The 21,864-nt window shown below is 35.5% G+C and overlaps 1 protein-coding gene across 1 annotated transcript; it reads right to left on the bottom strand.

Annotated features, from left to right (window-relative positions):
* Positions 1 to 527: 527 nt before the first annotated feature.
* On the bottom strand, positions 528 to 4,779 carry LOC131633809 (uncharacterized). The gene is made up of 8 exons (XM_058904491.1): positions 4,298 to 4,779; positions 4,073 to 4,222; positions 2,197 to 2,373; positions 1,640 to 1,731; positions 1,497 to 1,561; positions 1,291 to 1,393; positions 993 to 1,103; positions 528 to 910 (listed from the first exon to the last, which is right to left on the bottom strand). Exons 1-8 carry the CDS (start codon positions 4,539 to 4,541, stop codon positions 779 to 781), a joined length of 1,074 nt encoding a protein of 357 aa, XP_058760474.1. The 5' UTR covers positions 4,542 to 4,779; the 3' UTR covers positions 528 to 778.
* Between the last annotated feature and the right edge of the window lie 17,085 nt (positions 4,780 to 21,864).

The following is a 21,864-nucleotide window of genomic DNA, read 5'->3' as shown; positions in this document are numbered from 1 at the left end:
GAATCGTGACCGTTAAATGTTTATTGAAATTTAACTTTTATTTTAATTATTTATAAAATAATATTTGTGAATTGTTGTAATGCACTGATTGTGTAAAGAATTTTACACTGATAGTGCATAGTAATTAATCTCAAAACTATTTTATAAATCTTGAGAAATTTAAAGTGAAAAATCTAAATTATAAACATTTTTTAAAAAAGTTTCAAAATTCAATATAATATATAAAGTCTTTTAAAAATTTCATGTTTTTTATGCTAAAATATATAGCTTATTTAGATAAACAACTTATCTACAATTTATAATACAAGTACTTGTTAAAATAAGCACTTATGATTAAGCTCACATAAACTATTTTTATAACAAAAGATAAAATACATTAAAATTGATTTTATATATGTCATAGGTTTTTTTCATCAGCTATCTTGAAATCTTCAAAAAAGTTTATGGAAAATCTCATAAACTGTTTTGATTATGTCTCCTAAAGAGTAACCAAATTTATGACAATAGATAAGCTCAAAACAAGCCCATTCAAACATGCCATAGTCTATAAAAATCTCAATCCAATATATTTAGAAAGTTTGTTTATTTTCTTGCATGATCCTTATTGTCATGTTATTAATGGGATACAAGACACAATAGATGCGTTACAATTTACAACTATTCAAATAAATATGCAGCAATCATGTAAATATAATCACTTAACTTCATCATAGCCACTTAAACAGCTGCTTCTTGTAGACAATAGAATCTTTTGATAAGTTTGTGTCATCATAGTCTTTTAAGCAGCTGCTTCTGCTAGAGAAGAGAATTTTTTGATAATATAAACAGGATCTCCCAATTTAAGCACGTTTCCATCCCCTTTAGCAGAAGAATCCTTCCAGTTCCACACCATATTCTGACCAAAGTAGATCTGCACAAGCATTTCACATGTAACTTGACATCAATGAAACCAAAGGGACATTCATTGAAAATTTGATGACAGAATGTCTCACCTTTTTTTTGTGTTTTCCATTTGGTCTCAAGACTTCGCCAGACCTAACTTTCATGAGAGTCTCATATGGTTCACTTCCAGGTATTCCTGTCTCTTGATTCACCGTTGGTATCTGACCATAATATAAGAGCATCATCAATAATGAAAGTTGGATGCATAACTAGATTATGAAATAACACGAAAACATGGATTAGCATATGTAATTTATTATCATTGAAATAGTTTCCATAGATTTCGATGTTCTTAAGGATCTCATTAGCTATATGACAGGTAGGAATTTATTGAGTAGAACTTTGTACCCTGCAACGGGCACACAGCTTGACACCCTTAAATGAAAAGCTGTTTATCTTGATATCTCTCCACAAGTCTTCAGCATTTGGCTCACAACCTTCAACAAGGATACTGCACCATGTGCCATCAAAATCCCAATCAGATAATCTAAATTAATAACCAATACAATATAAATACTACAACAGGAGAGCAGAAGACATGAACAAATGGATACTTGGGTCTGAAACGATTAATAGGTATTGGTTCCTCTAGAAGCTCGTTTAGTGCATCCAGTGATTCCTGAAAGCAATAAATGACAAGTAAAAAGTAAAGACTTAAATAAGTAAATTTCGACTTTGTTTCCCAACTGCAACTGACCTGAGATAAGAGTAAGAATGGAAAACCATCACTGAACAAGGTCATCTGCTGTCCCTCAACATAATCAGGGTCTACATTTCTAGTTTCGGAAGCTGCATTTGTAAACATTATTCGAGAGTTATCATGGCTATTTATGTCATGCACAATATGACCGTGGTTCATGGAACCATTGTGTATTACATGCATATGTTACATTGAATTTTGTTCACACTATATTATACTAACATTTGCTATAAAAGCAACAAGTTAATCCTAGTAATATTCATGTGCTCTCAAATTCAATATAGTATGTGCTAAGAGTCCTATATTAAATGAGATATGGCTTGAACGTATCCAAGGTTCGTCAGGCTACCTACTATCAAGTTCTGCTATGGCCCGAAAGTATATTTATAAATGAAGGTAGTCTTCACCCTACTAGCCGGTTGTTTAGAGTTGAATTAGGCCTGGCCAATCCAAAATTCTAATAAAGTCCTTTACAATCATTAGTCTAAAGTAACAAATCCTTCTAAACATTATTATGGCCGTTTTCTTATTCTTTAAGGTTTCAAAAACGTTACCAGTATTGAACCGGATCAGTTTACTAGGATATCCTAAATAATCCGAGAGCCACTGCGATGCTTCGGCTCCCTCATCCCAGGCAGGGCCATTCCATTCCCAAACTTTAATATCATCTACTATTTCATACTGTTTGTTCAAACAAACTTTGAGAGGTTCCATTCCAGGTGCTTTCAACACTGTAAAATGAAAAAAGAGACACTATTCATTAACTAAACAAAGGAAGAAGGAAAAAGAAAATCCTGATCATGATGAATATGCAAATCAAAAGTCAGTCAGTGTTTCAACTACTGCAATTTTTTTATTCTCTCAAAGTCAAGAACAGAAGGAAAGCAAAGCATCTGTAAAATTATGAATGGAATTTAAGAACAGTGTGAAAAACAAAACACAGAAATACTTCAGCCTTAATTCAAATAACAGTCAGGAGGGGACACTTTTGAGGTCAAGCTTGTTTGAATTGAATGTGCATTAGGAAAACTGCTTAATTAAATATTCATCCAATAATAACTTATCAAGTCAATTGTGCATAAGAGTTTACATCCATAAGAATTTCCACATAAGTTGTTTTTCAAAATTTTATCATATCAGCTTATACAAATAAGCTCAGAAGATGTAATAGGTAGATTGTAAGCTATTTCATAAACTGAATCAAACACTTAGTCCTGCCTCACAAGATCCATCTATCATACCATTTTTTTTTGCTTCTTTAAGTAGCTGTGTTGTACACTTCTAGTTCAGAAACAATAAATCACCAAGTCCTGCCTTATAAGGCTTCAACATTCTTATATAAAAGTAATTTTTTGGGGTTTATCATAAAAAGTGGATGAGTCATTCATTTTGGTTTATACAAATTTTGATTTTGAAGATTCTTTATGAAGATTATGGTAGAGACAAAGAGGTGGAAGTTCTTGCATAGCGTGCAGATTAGGCAAGCATTTAATGTATTTAACACTAGCTCACATCACATCTATCTATTCAGGTATCAAAATGAGTTTTCATTTTCTATTTATGATAAGCAGGTAGACCAGGTCACCAAATAGCCCCACAACTTTAAATACTCCGCTGAGATATCTGGCTTTTCTCATTAATATAGTTTTTTCCCTTTCAAGAACTAGAAGGCCAAAGTATATTTTTGGTCCCTAAAATATTATATTTTTTTCTTTCTCGTGTTAATCTTTTTCATCAATATTTATTTATTTGAAGTTGTTGAGGAGTCCGAGGATACCGAGAGCAACACCGGGCTGGTGATCTAGGATTACTAAGAGATAAGGGCATCATATTGTTGATGTGCCGAGTGTGAATTTGAAATCTCGCATTGGATAGAAAAATAGATGTTGAAAACTGTTAAGTTAGAAGATCTATGTACCTAATGAAGTAATATCTCTTATACATTCAACATTTAACTCATTTTTAATCACTCACACTTAAACCCGATAATATGTGTACAATAATAGCTGATGCGATGTTGATTAGGGGTTTCAAATTGTCTATATCTCCTTGTGGTTGTAAAAAATGTGATTAAGGATAGAAGACCCCACCCCTTCCCTACCCCAAATCATGTCATGTTTCATGGCATTGCACATCTAACATAACATCATTAATTTCACAACGAGGATTACTTCACCGCGTATTCATCGTTTTGTTGCTGTAAGCCTAGAAACCAAATAATCTCACATGTTCTAGAGATATTAAAACTAATCTAGTTCATGTAGCTAGAAGATTCTATAACTAATGAGATTGTCATAGCTATTATCTTTATTTAGTAATATTCTTTTATGTTCCATAATATTCTAAATATTTCTAAAAAGTTAGCAAATTTTATATTCATGAGCTAGAAATCAAACTGTTCTGGGGGAGCATAAGAAAAATGTAATATACCCATGGATGAATCAGTGGTAGGTTCCCAGTGTTCAAGAAAAGCTTCATCTGGAAGTTCAACTTCAATCAAAGCAAGCTTTGGTTCAACTCTTTGAGTGCGTGCTCTGCCGTTTGAGTTTACAATCATCCACTGTCGATCCCACCGAATTCCTAACAAGTAAAAATATTGAATAAAAAATTCCACTTAATTCAAATAAAAAAGCACAAGAAGAAAGAGTAAGGTACCAAAAGGAGTGAGAGGAGCAGAAGGAAGAGAGATTCCACGGCATGACTTAACAGGGTAGGTGAAAATGCCTTTAACTTTAGCTACGGGTGGTGCTAATTCTGTTGCAACGGACAGAGTTGAAGCTATAGCACCCATGTTTTCTATTTTTTTTGTTCTATAATTCTCTATGTTGTTTTGATAACAAATATATAGTCCCTTCAATTTAATGAAAACGAACACAAACTTTGAAGCTATAGCACCCATGTTTTCTTCTTTTTTTTGTTCTATGATTCTCTATGTTGTTTTGATGATAAATATATAGTCCCTTCAATTCAATTAAAATGAACACAAACATAAGGGTCCGTTTCGTTAAACGGAGGGGATGGGAGGAGAGGGAATTTAATCGAGGGGAGGGGATTGGAGGGGAACGGAGGGGAGGAAATTTAACTAAATATATGTTTGGTTCAAAGAAGGGGAGCGGAGAAAATTTTAACAACAAGTATGTTAGGTTCATAAGGCGAGGGGAGGGATTTTAAAATCAATTTACCTTTTTATTTTTATAAATATTATTATTTGTACTTAATAAAAATAATTCTTAATAAAAATAATTCTTAATAAAAACTTGTTCATTCATAAACCATAATATAATCGTAAACAACAACACACATTAATTGAACTATATATCTTCAACGCAAATCAAACTATTATCTGATCTTATGATTCATCTAACCCAATAAAACAATTTTTATAATTAAAAATAAATAAAATAAGGTTAGAATATTAAAAAAATTAAATAAATAATATTAGAGTTAAAAATTTTATTTATGACATAAATATATTATTGTTTACATATATTGTTATTATTATTATTAATAATATAATAAAAAAAATCCCTATTACTATCGTATATAATGACCGATATAAGTATAAGTATGTTATTATTATAAAAAAAATATAATATCAAAAGAGGAACTTCAACAAAATAATAAGGAAAACAACTCACTTAAGAGGGACAACGCACAAATAGCAACCGTACAATTGAAAAAAATAAACGTGAAATAATACGAAGAAAAAAATCTAGTCTTTAATAATTCAATAAGGACAATCTTGAAATTAAAAAATAATTGAGGTTAAAATAGGGAAAATAATATAATTATGATTACTAAATCTCCCCTCTCCTCCGAATCCCTCCAATTTGGAGGGGAGCAAAAAGTGAGTCTATGAGGGATTTTGCTCCCCTCCCCCCTTATAAAAAATGAACGAAACACATATTTTTATAAATCTCTCCTCCCCTCCCCTCCCCTCCATCTACTTCCAACCAAACGCACAAATAGCAAAATAAAAAGGAACTTCAGCAAAATAAAAAGAAAAACAACCCACTTGAGAGGAACAACGCACAAATAGCAACCGTACAATTGAAAAAAATAAACGTGAAATAATACGGAGAAAAAATCTAGTCTTTAATAATTCAATAAGAACAATCTTGAAATTAAAAAAATAATTGAGGTTAAAATAGGGAAAATAATATAATTATGATTACTAAATCTTCACTCCTCTCCGAATCCCTCCAATTTGGAGGGGAGCAAAAAGTGAGTCTACGAGGAATTTTGCTCCCCTCCCCTCATATCCCCTTATAAAAAATGAACGAAACACAATTTTTTATAATCTCCCCTCCCGTTTGTTTGGCTAAGGATTTTGGGAGTCCCATGCCATGCTTAGGGTGAGAGATGCTTCACTCTCTTAGTAAAAGGTAAAGGTCTGTATGTTAAAAGTGATGAAGGCACTTCGCTGAAACATAGGATGGGTGAAGCAAGGATATGCATCAAAACTAGGTCAATGGATAGGATAGATGATGCAGTTAGACTTTCCGTTGAAGGACAACTTTTTGACATAAGGATGGTTGAGTATTTCTATGGGTTCGCTATAATGCCAAAGTCTGGGTGTGATCAGGATGAATCTGAAACTGAGGATTCATCTTTGCCGGAGCTAGGTCGGTATGATGAAGAGGGAGGCGAAGTAGGGCAGTTCATGGAGGAAGTAGAGACGGCGCAGGATGAGGTTGATGGGACGGGTGATAGGAGGAAAACTAACAAGGAAGAGTCTATCAGGAATAGGCTGCAAGTTTCCCAAAAAGGAGAGAATAGTCAGAATCATGATGGAAAGGTGTTTCTTGTCGCTTCTACTCCAGGAAAAAAGGAGTCTTTCGAGGAAAAAAAAGGGAGCATTAAATGTAAGCGTGGAAAATTGTTCCACAAGTTGTGTGGGGGAATCAAAGGGGTTGGAGGATACGGAAGTGTCAAAAGGTTTTGCTGACTCAGCTTTTCCAAAAAATGGTAATTTACATCTTGGGTCGGGTTACTTTTTGGACCAAAATCTTGGGCCTGGAAATGCTCTGGACCGAAATATTGGACCGTTATCTTTTGATGAAGCCTGTAGGAATGTGTTCCATGGGGATCTGCCTGTGATCAATCAATTAGATCCAGTCACCAGGAAAAAACGAAAATCTAAAAAGAAGAGTATCGTGGCGGACTTGGGAAGTAAAGTATCCATCGCTACTTCCTACTTTGCTTGTATAGCTCCCAGATCAGAAAGAGGTGGAGATGATGGAAATAATAGAGTGGGCAGTAGGGGGTTCGACTTCAAGGCAGGCAAGAGTATCGTCAATTCATCTCCTTCAGATTTGATTTCTACAGGTTAGTCCTACTCTGGTTCCTCTGTAGCAGAATCTGATATTGTTAGACGTAATAAGCGTTTAAGTGCGAAATCTGATGTGGGGATGAAGGTGTGGAAATCAATCACTAATTTGGGTGTGGAGAGTCTGAAGAATGATGTTGTTAATGAGAGACTGATTACTGTTATGGAGTTAAGAGATAAGGAGGGGTTGAGGAGTTTGAAGGAGTTGAGAAACGATGTTCGATGAATCTGCTTTCATACAACATTAGAGGGGGTGGTTCTTTTTCTAAAAGAAAAAGAGTCATTTTTTTAATTCAGTCTAACAACATAGATGTTTGCTTCGTCCAAGAGACTAAATTATCGTCTTTTAATGATGTTCTTGATGGTACTTTCTGGGGCAATAAAGATGTAGAGTGGACGGTGAGCCATTCTATAGGGGCATCGGGAGGAATGGTTATCTTATGGAGGAAAGAAAGTATTGTGGTTAATCATAGTTTCTTAGACAAAGGCTTTGTTGGCATCAACGTGATGTGGAAAGGAATTGATTATAACCTCGTCAATGTTTATGCGTCTAGTAACAGGGTAGAGAGGCAGCAAATCTGGGATTCCTTGATTAGAATAAAAAATAGTAGGATTAATGAGGAATGGTGTGTGGCGGGAGACTTTAATGAAGTCTTGAGAAAAGAAGAGCGTATTGGGGAGGGAAGTCATCGGAATTGGAGAGGTATGGAGGATTTCCGAAGCTTCGTTGAGGAAATGGAATTGATTGATATTAATTGTGTTGGAGGGAAGTTCACACGGTTCAAAGATAATGGCAAATCTATGAGTAGATTAGATAGATTCTTACTTTCGAAGAAGTTGATTGAGATGTGGGAGGTGGTTGATCAAAGAATCGAAAAAAGAGATATCTCGGATCATGCCCCGATTCGTCTAAATGTGGGAAAACTAGATTGGGGCCCAAAACCTTTTTGCTTTAATAACTCTTGGCTCAAGTATGAAGATTTTAATGCTTTTGTGGTTTATGAGTGAAAGAAGTTGGAGTTTAGAGGTAGGGGGATTTTGTGCTTTATGAGAAATTAAAAAATTTAAGGAGCGTCTCTGGGAGTGGAATAGGGAGGTGTTTGGTTGGATTGATTTGAGAGTGGAGGATGCGTCGGCAAAGATTAATGTTCTTGATAAGGACATTGAGGCGAATATGGGGGATGAAATAGAGGAGGAGGTTGAGGATAGAAGGAAGGCTACTAAAGATTTTTGGAATTACTTTAACTTTAAAGAAAGTATGCTTAGATTAAAGTCTCAAAATCTTTGGTTGATGGATGGTGATAAGAATACAAAATTTTTCCACAACTCTTTGAAGGAGAGAAATAGACGAAAAGCGATAACTTCCTTGGAAGCTTCTAATGGGTGTTTAGAAGGAGTTGATAATATTAAGGAGGAGGTAAGAAGACATTTTTGTGAGTTCTATAAGGAGGAGGATAGGGAGAGACCGGTTCCGGAGGGCCTTGTTTTCAATGCCCATTGAGGAAGATGATGTGTCTTGGTTGGAGAGAAGGTTTTCAGAGGAAGAAATTAAAGATGCGGTTTGGTCCTGTGATGGGAATAAAAGTCCCGGTCCGGATGGATTTACTCTAGAATTCTTCAAAAAGAATTGGGAGTTATTAAAGGAGGATGTTTTCTTATTTGTTAAGGACTTTTATGAGAAGGCTAAAGCAACTGGAAAAACTCATCGGAAAACAATGAAGTCGCCATCGAGTGTTTATTTATCCCAAGAGAAGGGAAAGGAAAACATCGACTAAAACCTATAAACAAACAAGCAAACAAACAAGCAAAGGTCTACGACCTAGAGAAAAGGGTAAGGGAGTCGGTTACGCAAAGGGAAGGAATTAGCACCCCTCACGCCCGTCGTACTCGACGGGATCCACTCTTGTTAGTTGTAATCTATGGGTGTTAATAGTCTAAAGCTTAAAGCTAAATGCAATGCATGATAAAAGAAAGAAAACAAAACACGGGGAAAATAAGGAATATTTACAAAGTGTGCTCGTTCGGACCCCGCGATCCAATGCCTACGTATCCCTTAAAGGAATCAGAGCAGCCGTAGTTCGGCTGAAAATTTTCTGTTTATTTTTGTGTTTTTTAGGTGGACAGAGGTTAAGATCACATCCCAACGTTGCTCGACCTTTGGAGACTCACACGCCTAAGTATGGGAAGGACTTAAGATATCCTTAAAAGAAAAAAAGAAATTTGGTTTGTGATTTTTGATGTGGATACAGGTGATCTAGAGCCCAATGCAGGGATGCCCACCTTTCTCCACTTTTTAAGAGTCTGAAATTTATTAGATATTTTATGTGTTTTTTATGGAATAAATAATGGTGAATTAAATCCCAATGGAAGGATATTCACCCTTCTCCACTTATTAAGTTTTTTAGTTGGTATTTTTTAGAGGGAAATATGGATAGTGGTGAATTAAATTCCAATGCAAGGATACTCACTCTTCTCCACTTATTTGATATTTATTAAGTGGATTAAAGTTGAAAAGAAAAAGATGACCTAAACTAAAAGGGAGACTAAAAAAGTCCTAAAAGTTATCATGCTTGGATAAGATCCTAAGGTCTAATGACTTTGAAAAGTCAAGTCCTAAGGGAGCATGGCAAAAAAGAGACAAGCAAGGATAAACACAAGCAAACTCAAGATAAACAATGTGTATTCAAGATACACCAAGAGATACACAATTAATAAAAGAGACATTGTAGAGATACACTTAAACAATGTCAAGAAACAGTAAACACAAATCATCAAGAAGACATGCGAGGATACTCACAAGCAATGTCAATAGACAATCAACATAAATCATAAAGAAGACATGCAAGGATACACACAAGCAAACTCAAGATAAACAATGTGTATTCAAGATACACCAAGAGATACACAAGTAATAAAAGAGACAATGTAGAGATACACTCAAACAATGTCAAGAAACAATAAACACAAATCATCAAGAAGACATGCAAGGATACACACAAGAAATGTCAATAGACAGTGAACACAAATCAAGAAGAAGACATGCAAGGATACACACAAGCAATGTCAATAGACAAGATATCACAAAGAAAATAAAAGGGGCACACAAACCACATTAAATAAACCACATAAGGAAGTACTTATCAATCAAACAATGGCTCATTGATCCCTCAAAAGATCTCACCTCACAACAAAATTAATCAAAACAAGCTATCACTAATTAAGTAAGAAGCAAATAGCACCTAAATGGCCAACAAAAATGAAAAGCCAACAAGCATATACAAACAAGAAGTAAACACTTCAAGAACATGAGATAACCATCTCAAAAGAAAAGAAATACTACTTAAAAAAGTAATGAAATCAAGAGAAAGAAGTGTGTAATACGGTGAACTGACTTTTATATCGAAATGTTGCGGTAAGCAAGAGTCGCCACCGACTTTTATTTTATCCAAATAAATAGAAAGGCTAAAAGAACAGGAAAAACCTTTTAAATAAAAACTGAGTTTGGGTGGTAATTTATGCAAAGGGAAGGTGTAAAGCACCCTTTGCATCCATGGTTACCCATGGGCTCTTAATTGCTTTGCTCTTTTGAAAGAAATGTAGAAGAATTGAATACGGACTTTAGCTCGTAAATGAGCGTAGCCATATTGAAGGTTTATGAAAAAAATGTAAAAAAAAGATTTTAGCCAGAGCAAGGCAATTAGGAGCAATTACCTTAATATTTGATAAAAAAAGGTTCTTTTAGCCTTTCAGGGTGAAAGGGTCTATCCATGCCATAAGAGGGCAGGAAGCCTTTCATTTGGAGGTTGAAGGGTCGTCGCAATATCGTTCGCCATAAGAATGTCCCATTCCATAGAGAGGCAGGTAGTCTAAGGGAAGGATCAGAATAGCCTTTCGTTTAGGCAACCAGAGGATACCTTAGCCTTTCGTAGGCAACTTTCGAGGGACGAGATCATATTAGCGTATCGAAGACAGCATCATTAGGGACTTATGACCTTTGTATTTATCGAGGCAACATGGCTGAGGTATCCTCGTATTCGAGGGACATGGCTATTCTGCAAAAAATACAAGGCAACAAGGCAACAGGCAGCAAAGAGGTTACCCAAAAAGTGTGTGTGGGTGCAGCAATCACGTGATTAAGTTCAGTTATTTATCTTATAATTAATTATCCTAATTCAATTCAAGGCTTGCACTCCCTAAGATTACTAACCACAACAGAAAATATAAAGCAGTTTAAGTGCCTTCAAGGCCAATCAATACAGACTAGGAGCAGATACATAAGAATATGGGGAAGGGAATAAGAATCCAGCGGGTTTGACATAAGTAATAATTAGGCAAAAAATAGAAGAGGTAAAAAGTTTTAAGGTTACCGACTATTTGAGCTTTGGCGGTTGACAAACCCTGAAAAGGTGGGAAAAATAGAAACCAACAGGGGTGAGTGCATTATTAATTCAGGAACAGGTATGGTTAACCCTAATAAAAAATATAAGGATAAAAGAAAAAAAGAAAAAAATATGAAAAAAACTTAGCTTCGATTGATGAAGGTTGACAGTCGGAGGTTGCCTCGAGCATTGACTCTGATCATCTGAGAATTGATAGAAAAATAACAGACAGTGAGTGTATGAAGGTTCTTTTATTTGACAAGGCAAAATAAATAATTTAGAGGAATAATAGACAGAAATAATATTTGTATTTAAATAAAAAGGAAAGAAAAAGAAATAATAAAGAAATTTAATCGGGACTTAGCTTTGTAAAAGGCGTGGCGCTTAATCGAAAGGCATCTGAAAAGTTAACCCTGAAAAGGACACAGAAAAATAATATTCTTTAGTGAAGGGCAAATTCTCGTAAACCCTGATTCGGGCGTGAATTGAATAAGTAACAAAAATCGATTTAATTAATTATCGGTTTTGCAACCTAATTAATTAAATCAAAGAAAGAAAATAAAATAATTTAGATAATATAAATATATTAAGAAATATAAATAAAATAAATAATGTAAAAGAAAATAAATAAATAAGTATTAAAAGAATATAAATATAAAAAGGTATTAATATAAAAGTTATATAAATATTATCATTATTATCATAAAAAAAAATTGAAATTAATTAGTTTTTATAAGTAAAAGGGAAAAAACAAATAAAAACCAATATATATAAATGTAAATATAAATAAAAAAAGAAAGGATTTATATAATTAAATATAAAAAAAATAGAAACTTATCCGGTCAATCCTGTGTGGCAAGCTCCTGCGGGTCTATGGTAGGTGCGCAGCTTCAGGATCATTGGATCTGGGGAGAGAGAAATCTGATGGCTGATGAAGCGAGGGCACATGGCATGATGGTGAGCCATAACGCAGCAAATCCCAGGGTGGGGAGATACAACGCGCACGCCTTTTTGTTTCAAACTGGCCAATCGCGCGTGGCCACCTCATCATCTTCTTCCCAGGATTTCTGAAACAAGCCCCTTTTACAGCGCTTTTTATAAAAAGCGCTATGAATGTGTAACCTGAAAATAGCAAATAGGTGCAAACAAAAATAAAAATATTTCGCGACGGTGCTCTTGAATTCGTCTGATTCTCACGAACCTGATGATGGTATCAATTTGGTCTAAAGAAACCTGTATCAAAAACCCCCAATTCGAAGGTTCGAACCCTGGCATGATGATGTGTTCATAACACCATTATAATGTACCAAAATTTCCAGAAACGATAATCATATGATAATAAACACAAATATATGAACAAAATTCATTGATGATGCATGAGAAAGTCAGATCGAAGGAATTTAAAAACGTGCAAACCAGAGCTTGAGGGAGACGATTCTGGGAGTATTGGTTGGTGCAATGATCCAAACACCTTCAGTGATCCTTAGGGAACGTGTAGCAATGCTTAGAATTGGTTGAATTGCCTTGTATCTCAAATTCGAATTTGAGATTTTCTTGGTTTTTGCAAGCTCGGGTAAGGACTCTTGAGGGCAGAAATTGTGAACCCTTGGCATTTGGTTTTGATCAGTACTTATATGGGATGGATTAGGGTTACTAATCTTGGAGAAAATCCCATTGAATTTTTGATTGCTATTAAGAAAAATTTGATTGAAATTTTCTTCATATTCCTTCTAATTTTGGCCAAATATCAATCTTTCTTCAATCGATCTCTCTTGCACGAAATTATATTAGCAATATGCCTTAAATGATGATTGAATATGCTTAGAATAAGATCCCTAGCCAAATATTTGATTTTCCATGATTTATATGATTTTAATTCCTTTTTAATTAAAATAGAAAATCAAAATAAATCAACCAAGTAATATATTTTCGTGGCAAGGGGATCTTGGGCTCTTGGATGCTTGAGGATCAAGATTGAACTAAAATTATTTGGGCCCATTTGCAAAATATTTCAATTCCTTCACATTTTTCCCTCCAAAATAGTCCAACTTTGACAAGGCCTATCTCTCTCAATTTTTGAGGTATGGAAGTGTTCTAGGACTTTTTAGAAACCTTAGAGAGTCCTCTAACCAGTGTTTTTGGTCCCATATCAAAATAATATTCCATGCTCCTTGTGTGCTCTTTTGAAAAAGATGACTTTTGGTTGACTTTTGAAAAGGACCTATAATGTCTTGATCCATATCTCTCAAATGAAGCATTTTTAGACTTGGCATGTGAGATACAAATTTGTAGAGAATTCAATTTCCTTCAAAATGAGCTTTGGATGTAAAATTTCTGATGTTCCATGTAGGAGTTATGGCTGGTCAAAGTTCAGTTGACTTTCTCTTATGAAAACCCTAATTTAGAAACTTTTGGAATTATTGATTTCTGATCTTTCTTTGATGAACCATGATCAATCCTTGGTCAAATGGTGAATGATACTTCAATATGAGGATGTTGACAAAAAATCAGGAGTTTTGACTGCATTTTGGCCACAGTTGACTTTTAGGTCAACCTAGTCGACTGTTGACTTCCTGAGCAATTGAGTGATCAATCTTTTGAATTAAGACTTGAAAATTGGTATGAGGATCCTTTGAGGCATATGAGAGACCATGGGTTTCATTTGAGGTCTTAGAACCTGATTTTATTGTGAAGAAAGCAGAACCCTAATTCAGAGGCACTTGTTTAGGAGATAGGTAGCTTTGAGCAATTGGAGATCTTTGAGCAATTGAAATTCAGGTGGACTGATATGTGATGGGAAAATTTTGGGGTATGACAAAGTGAAATAAAATCAAATACAAGAATTAAAATACTAACTAATATTTTTGAGTTTTTTTTTTAAAATAAGCAAAACGAATTAGAAATCAAAAGGAAATAAAAATCCTATTCTAATACATATATTAAAAATAACCAATTTTAAATTCTAACTAGAATCTAATTATCACCAATTACCTAATTTTTAATGGTTAATATTCTAATTATACTAAATCTAAAAGTTAATTCTAATTAAAATTAAAACTAAACTAAACAAAAAAATCTAATTAAAACAAAATACTCAGGGGGTGTGGATAAAGGTGGGGCGCTGGGCGCAAGTTGGCTTTGGACCAAGTATTAAAAACATAAAATATGCCCCCGAGAGGGGTGCATTCGCTGGCAAGCAGGAGTGTGGAAAAGATAGAAACAAATTAGGCTTACACTAACTACAGGCCCAAGAGTCAAATAAAACAGCCTCATGGAGGGATGTGTGCCCAGGAATAGAGGGTGATGATAGTAAACGAGTTGGGTTTGATCCAATAAAGCCCATAACAATAATAAAACCCTAAATGGAAAACTAAGTTGCCCCATTATTCTTCTCTTTCTCTCGGTTTATCTCCTTCCATCCCCTGTTCCACGATTCAAATTCTCCTCCTCTCAATATCTCGGCCCTCTCTCTCGATCTCGTTCAACCAAACTCACAAAATGGAAATCAAAACCTTTCAATCTCTCAGTTTTCCTGTAACGATTCCATAAATTCAACCTATCTCTCTCTGAAATGTTCACTCTCTGCTCTCGCAAAACAACAACAACAACCCAACCCTCTTCTATGTTAACTAATTCTCTTAGTTCAACCACAAGGGCAATAAACAAAATCGCACAGCATACAAGTGGAAGCGCAAGGATTCATTGACATGGCAACAAAATCGACACACAATCGCACATCAAAAGATGATTCAACACAAACATTCAAACATAGATCTATGTATCAACCAAATAGTGAATAGCTATTAAAGAAAACAAACTGATAAAAGGAGGATTAATACCGCCTCGGAAGTTACCGAGGGAAGAGTTTGATGAAAATGCTGACGCTGCGTGTATGGTTGTATCGTGGTTGAGATGATGAGTTGTTCGATATCACTGCGAGTTTGTTGCTACCATTGGAACTGATGTTGAACCGTGTCAGAGGATGCTGATGGTGTATTTGTGTCTGAGTTGTGTTGTCACGGTGATTGTTAGTGCGTTGGATGATGTTGGGATCTGCAGGCTGCGAGATTTTGTTGTTGTCGTGAATACTTGTTGGAGGTGATGCTGTGATGGTTTTGGTGATGAGTAAGAGTTTGATGATGCAGGTTGTGTTGACGTAAAGGTGATGATGAATGGAATAGGATCGTGAATGATGGTAAGTTTGGTGGATTGTTTGGATTGAAAATGAAGTTTGCTTGAATCAGTGAATGAAGATCAACGTTTCGTTGTACATTTTTCTGGAGGTTTTTGTTTTAGAAGTTGTTTGGAGGAAGCTTGAGTCAAGTTTTTTTTAGCAGAGTAACAACACACTTTCTTCCTCTCTTTTCTTAGTGAACAAGAGTGCTCTTATATAGGTGAGAATTATGAGGGTAAAAGAGAGATTTGTAGAGAGGATAAGATCAAGTTTGTTATGGTGGAGAGAACATTATGCTGAAAAAGTGGGGAGTGGTGGAATGGTGGAGCAAATCGTACAAGAAGTGGTGGTGAGGAAAACTTGAGCTGTGAAATTTTGGTTCAAGTTTTGTCTTTTGTGAAACTTTGTGAATTTTGTAAACTTGGTGAAATTTGTTTTTTTTTTCTTCTTCTGCAGCGTGTGATAACATATTGTTTGTGGTCCCACTTCTCAACTTATGGCTCAAAATTTGAAAAAATAAAATGTGACTTGGATCAATTGGGCCTTGCAAAAGTCTTGGACTAAGACTTTGGGTTTTGACACTTGAATTTGCAAATGGACCAAACATGAATCTCTTTTTTATCAATCTTGCTCTACACCTAAAAAAAAACAAACAAAAATACAAACATAGCAATAATAAAAAAGAAATAATTGACTTATTAATTTTAATTTAAAATTCAATTTAAATCTAAATTGAATTAGAAATTAAAATCATAAATCAAAAGGTTAGTAAAATGATCAAAAATACTATGAAAGAAAAATGAATGTATGCATATATTATTTCTTGAATGAAATGCAAATGTGCTAATGATATGATGAAAGTATGCAAATGGTATGCAAAGCCTTATGCGGATGAAATGCGAAAAATAAGCCAGATAGCAGCGACATAGGAGGGCAAATTTTGGGGTGCAACAAAGGCAAAATTCACTAAAGCTTGTACTTCTTCTTTCATTACACTAGTGCCTAAAGTCAATAATGTTAGACGCTGGCCTATAGATCTAGAGGGGGGGGGGTGAATAGATCTCACTAAGTTTTTACAAATTTTTCTACAGACTCGAGCGAAAGCGGTTCTGAATCGACTTGCGTCTATTCTGGACCGCTATTGCAAAGGTCGTATGTGTTTCAAAACCAAAGAGTAAGTGGAATTGATGGTGAAGTAATATGATAGCTAACCAATACGTTTGACAACTGAAATCCAATTAACTTCTAGATTGACAACTTTGATTTGCAATGCAGTAAGATTGGATTAAGCAAAAACACAAACACTTGGTGATAGGTTCAAATTGATAGTGATTCAAGTTGTGGTGAATTGTGATGTTTATGCACAACTTTAATTCACAATTTTAACACTTGAATCGTTGATCAATTTTGCACTTATAACCAATTATGAACAGAAAGTAAAAGAGAAAGTAAAAGCGACAAGAACACGATATTTGTTTAGGCAGTTCGTCGATCGTCCTCGCTACGACTACGTCTGCCCCCAATTCCAAATTGAAATTGGGTAATCTTTCATTAATGTTGAAAGTAGTATTTACAAAGAAGATAACAAAGCGATAAACGATAAACCAATTATGTCGATCCTTTGAATCTTCTTCCCCCTTAATCTTGAGCCAGATCAAGGTTATCCAAGAGCTTCACTTTGATTCCCTTCTGCAGTGTCTTGATTCCTTGAACTCCCCGTTCCTCAATCGTTACACTCAGCCGAATCCTCAATGAACGCCTCTTGATAAAAACCCCCAAGAACCACCCGTCGTGGAGGACAAAACCCGCAGATTTTATTCACCAACAAACCCCACAAACCTTCACCCACTAGGAATCTTCAATTCCGTTCCATGGACGTTATCGAACTCATCACTAACCCGCAACGCAAGAATGATTATGTGTAATTGTGTTGGAGATGATGAAGAACGAAGATGAGAAGCGTTTATGTATCTTTCAGTCGTTGGTGTTGCTTGAATAATTACCCTTGTACAATATATATGATTGCATAACAGTTAGAAGCAAGAAAGACTGATTTTTGAACTTTCTTGATCAGTTAGGTCGACCACTTGTAGTGCTTAGGTCGACCTAACAGAGCTTGCAGAATTTTGCTCCCAGTTAGGTCGACCTGTTGAAGGAGTAGGTCGACCAGAATCCTCTTCTGATGCATTCTGGGGACATTTTCACAGATTAGGTCGACCTAGTTGATGTGTAGGTCGACCTAACAGGCTGGTATGTAGAATTCATCAATTTAGGTCGACCTAAATGATGTGTGAGTCGACCTAGCAGGGACATATGAGTTTTTCTCCATTTTAGGTCGACCTGGGTTGATGGTAGGTCGACCTAACTGCTGTTTTTCTGCATTCTTCTTGTTTTGCTTGTGTTGAGGCAACCTATAAACATATACACATAATGGGTTGACTTATGAGTGATCAATGCTTGCTTTTCTTTAAGTTTTCTGCTTCAGTCTTGTTGTTTGGATGCTTATTTGAGTTTGCCATGAATCAAAAACATCTTTGAGTGTAATCTTGTATTCACATACTCCCCCTTTTTGATGATGGCAAACCATTCGACTAAGCTCTGGTAGTAAATGATAAAGACTCAGCAGAGCTCCCCCGTACATCCAGCATCTATCTCTCAACAGGGCAATCTCTTAACAAAGCTCCCCCGTACATCCAGCATCTATCTCCCCCTTTGTCAACATCAAAAAGAGAAAACAGGAGAATAGAAGAGTAACAAGAGAACCATAGATAATAATGCTAGCATGTAAAGTATAGTAGGTAAAAGGTAGTTAATGGTAGAATGAGACACATATGTGAGCAGGAGCAGTTTTTATGCATGAGGTCACTATAAGCATGTTAATTGATAGCATATTATAGTATCAATAATATTTTTGGAAGTGAACAACAATTACGTTACCGCTTTTTCAATATGACGCCTGGCTTGATGATGAACTACCTTTATGCTAAAAAAATGTTAGCAAGACAAATAGATATATACATAAAGTAAAGAAATAATATTAAGAGAAAACAAACGTTATTAGCCCAAATTAGAGATATCGAGTATCCCTAATTCCCTACGAATGTTGAAATATTGCTCCGTTGCTAGTGGTTTGGTGAAGATGTCAGCTAGTTGCTTCTTGCTTTCTACATGTTCAAAAGTAACGTCTCCTTTCTCTACATGATCTCGTAGAAAGTGATGCCTTATTTCAATGTGTTTGGTACGTGAGTGTAAGACAGGATTTTTACTCAAGTTTATGGCGCTTGTGTTGTCGCACATGATAGGTATGTGATCAAGCTTAATACCAAAGTCAAGAAGTTGTTGCTTGAGCCATAATATTTGTGCACAGCAGCTTCCAGCAGCTACATATTCTGCCTCAGCAGTGGATAATGCAACCGATACTTGTTTCTTACTATGCCAACTTATTAATGAGTTTGAGAATAGATGACATGTTCCACTAGTACTTTTTCTATCGGATTTGCAGCCAGCAAAATCTGAATCGGAGAATCCTACCAAATGACACTCATTTCCTTTTGGATACCATAGGCCATATGTAGTAGTTCCACGTAAGTATCGCAGAATTCTTTTGACAGCTTTCAAGTGAGATTCTTTTGGACAAGATTGATATCTTGCACACATACACACACTAAACATAATGTCTGGTCTTGAGGCAGTAAGATACAATAGTGAACCTATCATACCTCGGTATAATTTCACGTCAACCTCTTTACCTTTCTCATCTTTGTCTAGATTTGTATTTGTTGCCATAGGTGTGTCAATTTCCTTTGCTTCACTCATTCCAAATCTTTTGAGCAGCTCCGTACAATATTTAGTTTGATTCACAAACGTTCCATGACTGAGTTGCTTGATTTGTAGGCCAAGGAAGAAATTTAGTTCACCCATGAGACTCATCTCAAATTCACTCTGCATAAGCTTAGAAAAGTCTTTGACAAGTTTTGCATTAGTGGACCCAAATATAATATCATCTACATAAATTTGGACTAAGAGAATATCCTTATCTTTTCTTTTAATAAAGAGAGTAGTATCAACTTTACCCCTAGAGTACCCTTGACTAAGTAGAAATTTGCTCAAACGTTCGTACCAAGCCCGAGGGGCTTGTTTAAGACCGTATAGAGCACGTTTCAGCTTATAAACATGAGTTGGATACATGTAATTCTCAAAGCCGGGTGGCTGAGCAACATAGACTTCTTCATTTATATAGCCATTTAGAAAGGCACTCTTAACATCCATTTGGAATAGTTTGAAGTCTTTAGAACAAGCATAAGCAAGTAAAAGGCGAATAGCTTCGAGACGTGCTACAGGAGCGTATGTCTCTTCATAATCAATACCTTCCTCTTGATTGTAACCTTGAGCAACTAATCTAGCTTTGTTTCTAGTAATAACACCGTTTTCATCAAGTTTGTTACGAAAAACCCATCTAGTGCCTATTACTTGATGATCTCCCGGATGAGGGACTAAGTCCCAAACATCATTCCGTTTAAATTGGTTTAATTCTTCTTGCATGGCCATTAGCCAATGCTCATCAAGTAATGCGTCCTTAGCGTTTTTCGGCTCAACTTGTGAAACAAAAGCAAAATGATGGCAGAAGTTACTTATCTTTGAGCGTGTTGTAACGCCCCTTGAGATGTCTCCTATTATATTGTCAATTGGATGGTCTTTCACGTTTGTCCAGGCCTTGGGAAGTTCTTCATTGTTTGAGATGCTTTCTTTTTCATTTTCATTGTGAGACTCATCTTTCTCTCTCTCAGCATCTTTCTTCACAATACTTTCATCCTCATCTTCCTTATCCTTTACAATGTCTTCAGTGGATGGGCCTGCACCATTAAATGAAAGACCTTTCTCGACATATTTTGCATAAGATTCATCAAAAGAAACGTGTACTGACTCTTCTACTATAAGTAATCTCTTATTATATATTCGATATGCTTTGCTAGATTGTGAGTAACCAAGGAATATGCCCTCATCAGCTTTAGCATCGAATTTGCCAAGATTATCCTTACCATTGTTCAAAACAAAACACTTGCAACCGAATACATGGAGATGAGATACATTTGGTTTTCTACCTTTTAGTAATTCATAGGGAGTTTTGTTCAGTATAGGACGTATTGTTATCCTATTCAAAACATAACATGCTGTACTAATCGCGTCAGCCCAGAAATACTTTGGTAGATTACCCTCATTCAGCATTGTTCTTGCCAGCTCCTCTAGAACTCGATTTTTACGTTCAACTACTCCGTTTTGTTGAGGTGTTCTAGGAGCTGAAAAGTTATGCTCAATTCCATGTTTGTCACAGTATTTTTCAAAAAGAATGTTTTCAAATTCTCCACCGTGATCACTTCGAATTGCAACTATTTTGTTGTTCATTTTGTTTTGACATAATCTTGCAAATTGAGTAAAGGCTGAAAAAGTTTGATCCTTACTAGGTAAAAAGATTGTCCAACAAAATCTCGAGTAATCATCGACAATGACAAAACCATATGTGTTTCCACCTATGCTTTTAGTCCTTGAAGGGCCAAAGAGATCCATGTGAAGTAGTTCAAGAGGGCGTGATGTTGAAACCACGTTCTTTGATTTAAAAGAGATTTTTGTTTGCTTTCCCTTTTGACAAGCATCACATAGATGATCTTTTGAAAACTTCATTTTGGGTAAGCCGATTACTAAATCTTTTGAGACAACTTTATTTAGTAAGTCAAAATTTATGTGGGCGAGACGTCTATGCCAAAGCCATGAGTCATCGCCTAGAGCAACTAGACATTTGGTACTAGACTTAGATACCTCATCCAAGTTTAGCATGTAGATGTTGTTTACTCTTAAGCCCTTAAACATAATGTCTCTTTTCTTAGTATGTTCTATTGTGCATCCAGAATTTGTAAACATTACTTTAAAATCTTTGTCGCACAATTGACTTATACTTAAAAGATTATGTTTAAGACCTTCTACTAGCAGCACATCAGTTATAGTAGTGGTAGAAGGGTTACCAACACTTCCTTTACCAAGTATGGCTCCACGATTGTTATCTCCATAGGTGACATACCCCTTTTTCTTTGCTTGAAACTCAACGAAAAGAGATAGGTCTCCAGTCATGTGTCTTGAACATCCGCTATCAAGGAACCACAACCTTTCGGCAATGTCAAGACACTTTTCCTGCAAGATTAATTTAAAGAGGGAGGTCCCCAATTTTCATTGGGTCCTTGGTAGTGAGTACACAATTTGTTGCACTTAGGCAACCATTGAAATACTCCTTTAGGAACTAAAATTCTCCTAAATTTGCATTTTTCAATGGTATGTCCCTTTTTGCAAC

This window comes from Vicia villosa, unplaced genomic scaffold (assembly GCF_029867415.1).
Source record: "Vicia villosa cultivar HV-30 ecotype Madison, WI unplaced genomic scaffold, Vvil1.0 ctg.001178F_1_1, whole genome shotgun sequence".
Classification (NCBI taxonomy): domain Eukaryota; kingdom Viridiplantae; phylum Streptophyta; class Magnoliopsida; order Fabales; family Fabaceae; genus Vicia; species Vicia villosa.
The sequence above is the reverse complement of the archived record's forward strand: the minus strand, read 5'-3'. Positions and strand labels throughout refer to the sequence as shown.

Bases quoted from the DNA above. Each gene is read 5' to 3' on its own strand.
- LOC131633809 (XM_058904491.1), bottom strand. From the start codon at position 4,541: ATGGGTGCTATAGCTTCAAAGTTTGTGTTCGTTTTCATTAAATTGAAG. The intron at 2,374-4,072 runs GTATATTACATT...TTCATTTTACAG, and splicing joins TACCACTGATTCATCCATGG to TGTTGAAAGCACCTGGAATG. The intron at 1,394-1,496 runs GTATCCATTTGT...CACATGGTGCAG, and splicing joins ATTAATCGTTTCAGACCCAA to TATCCTTGTTGAAGGTTGTG.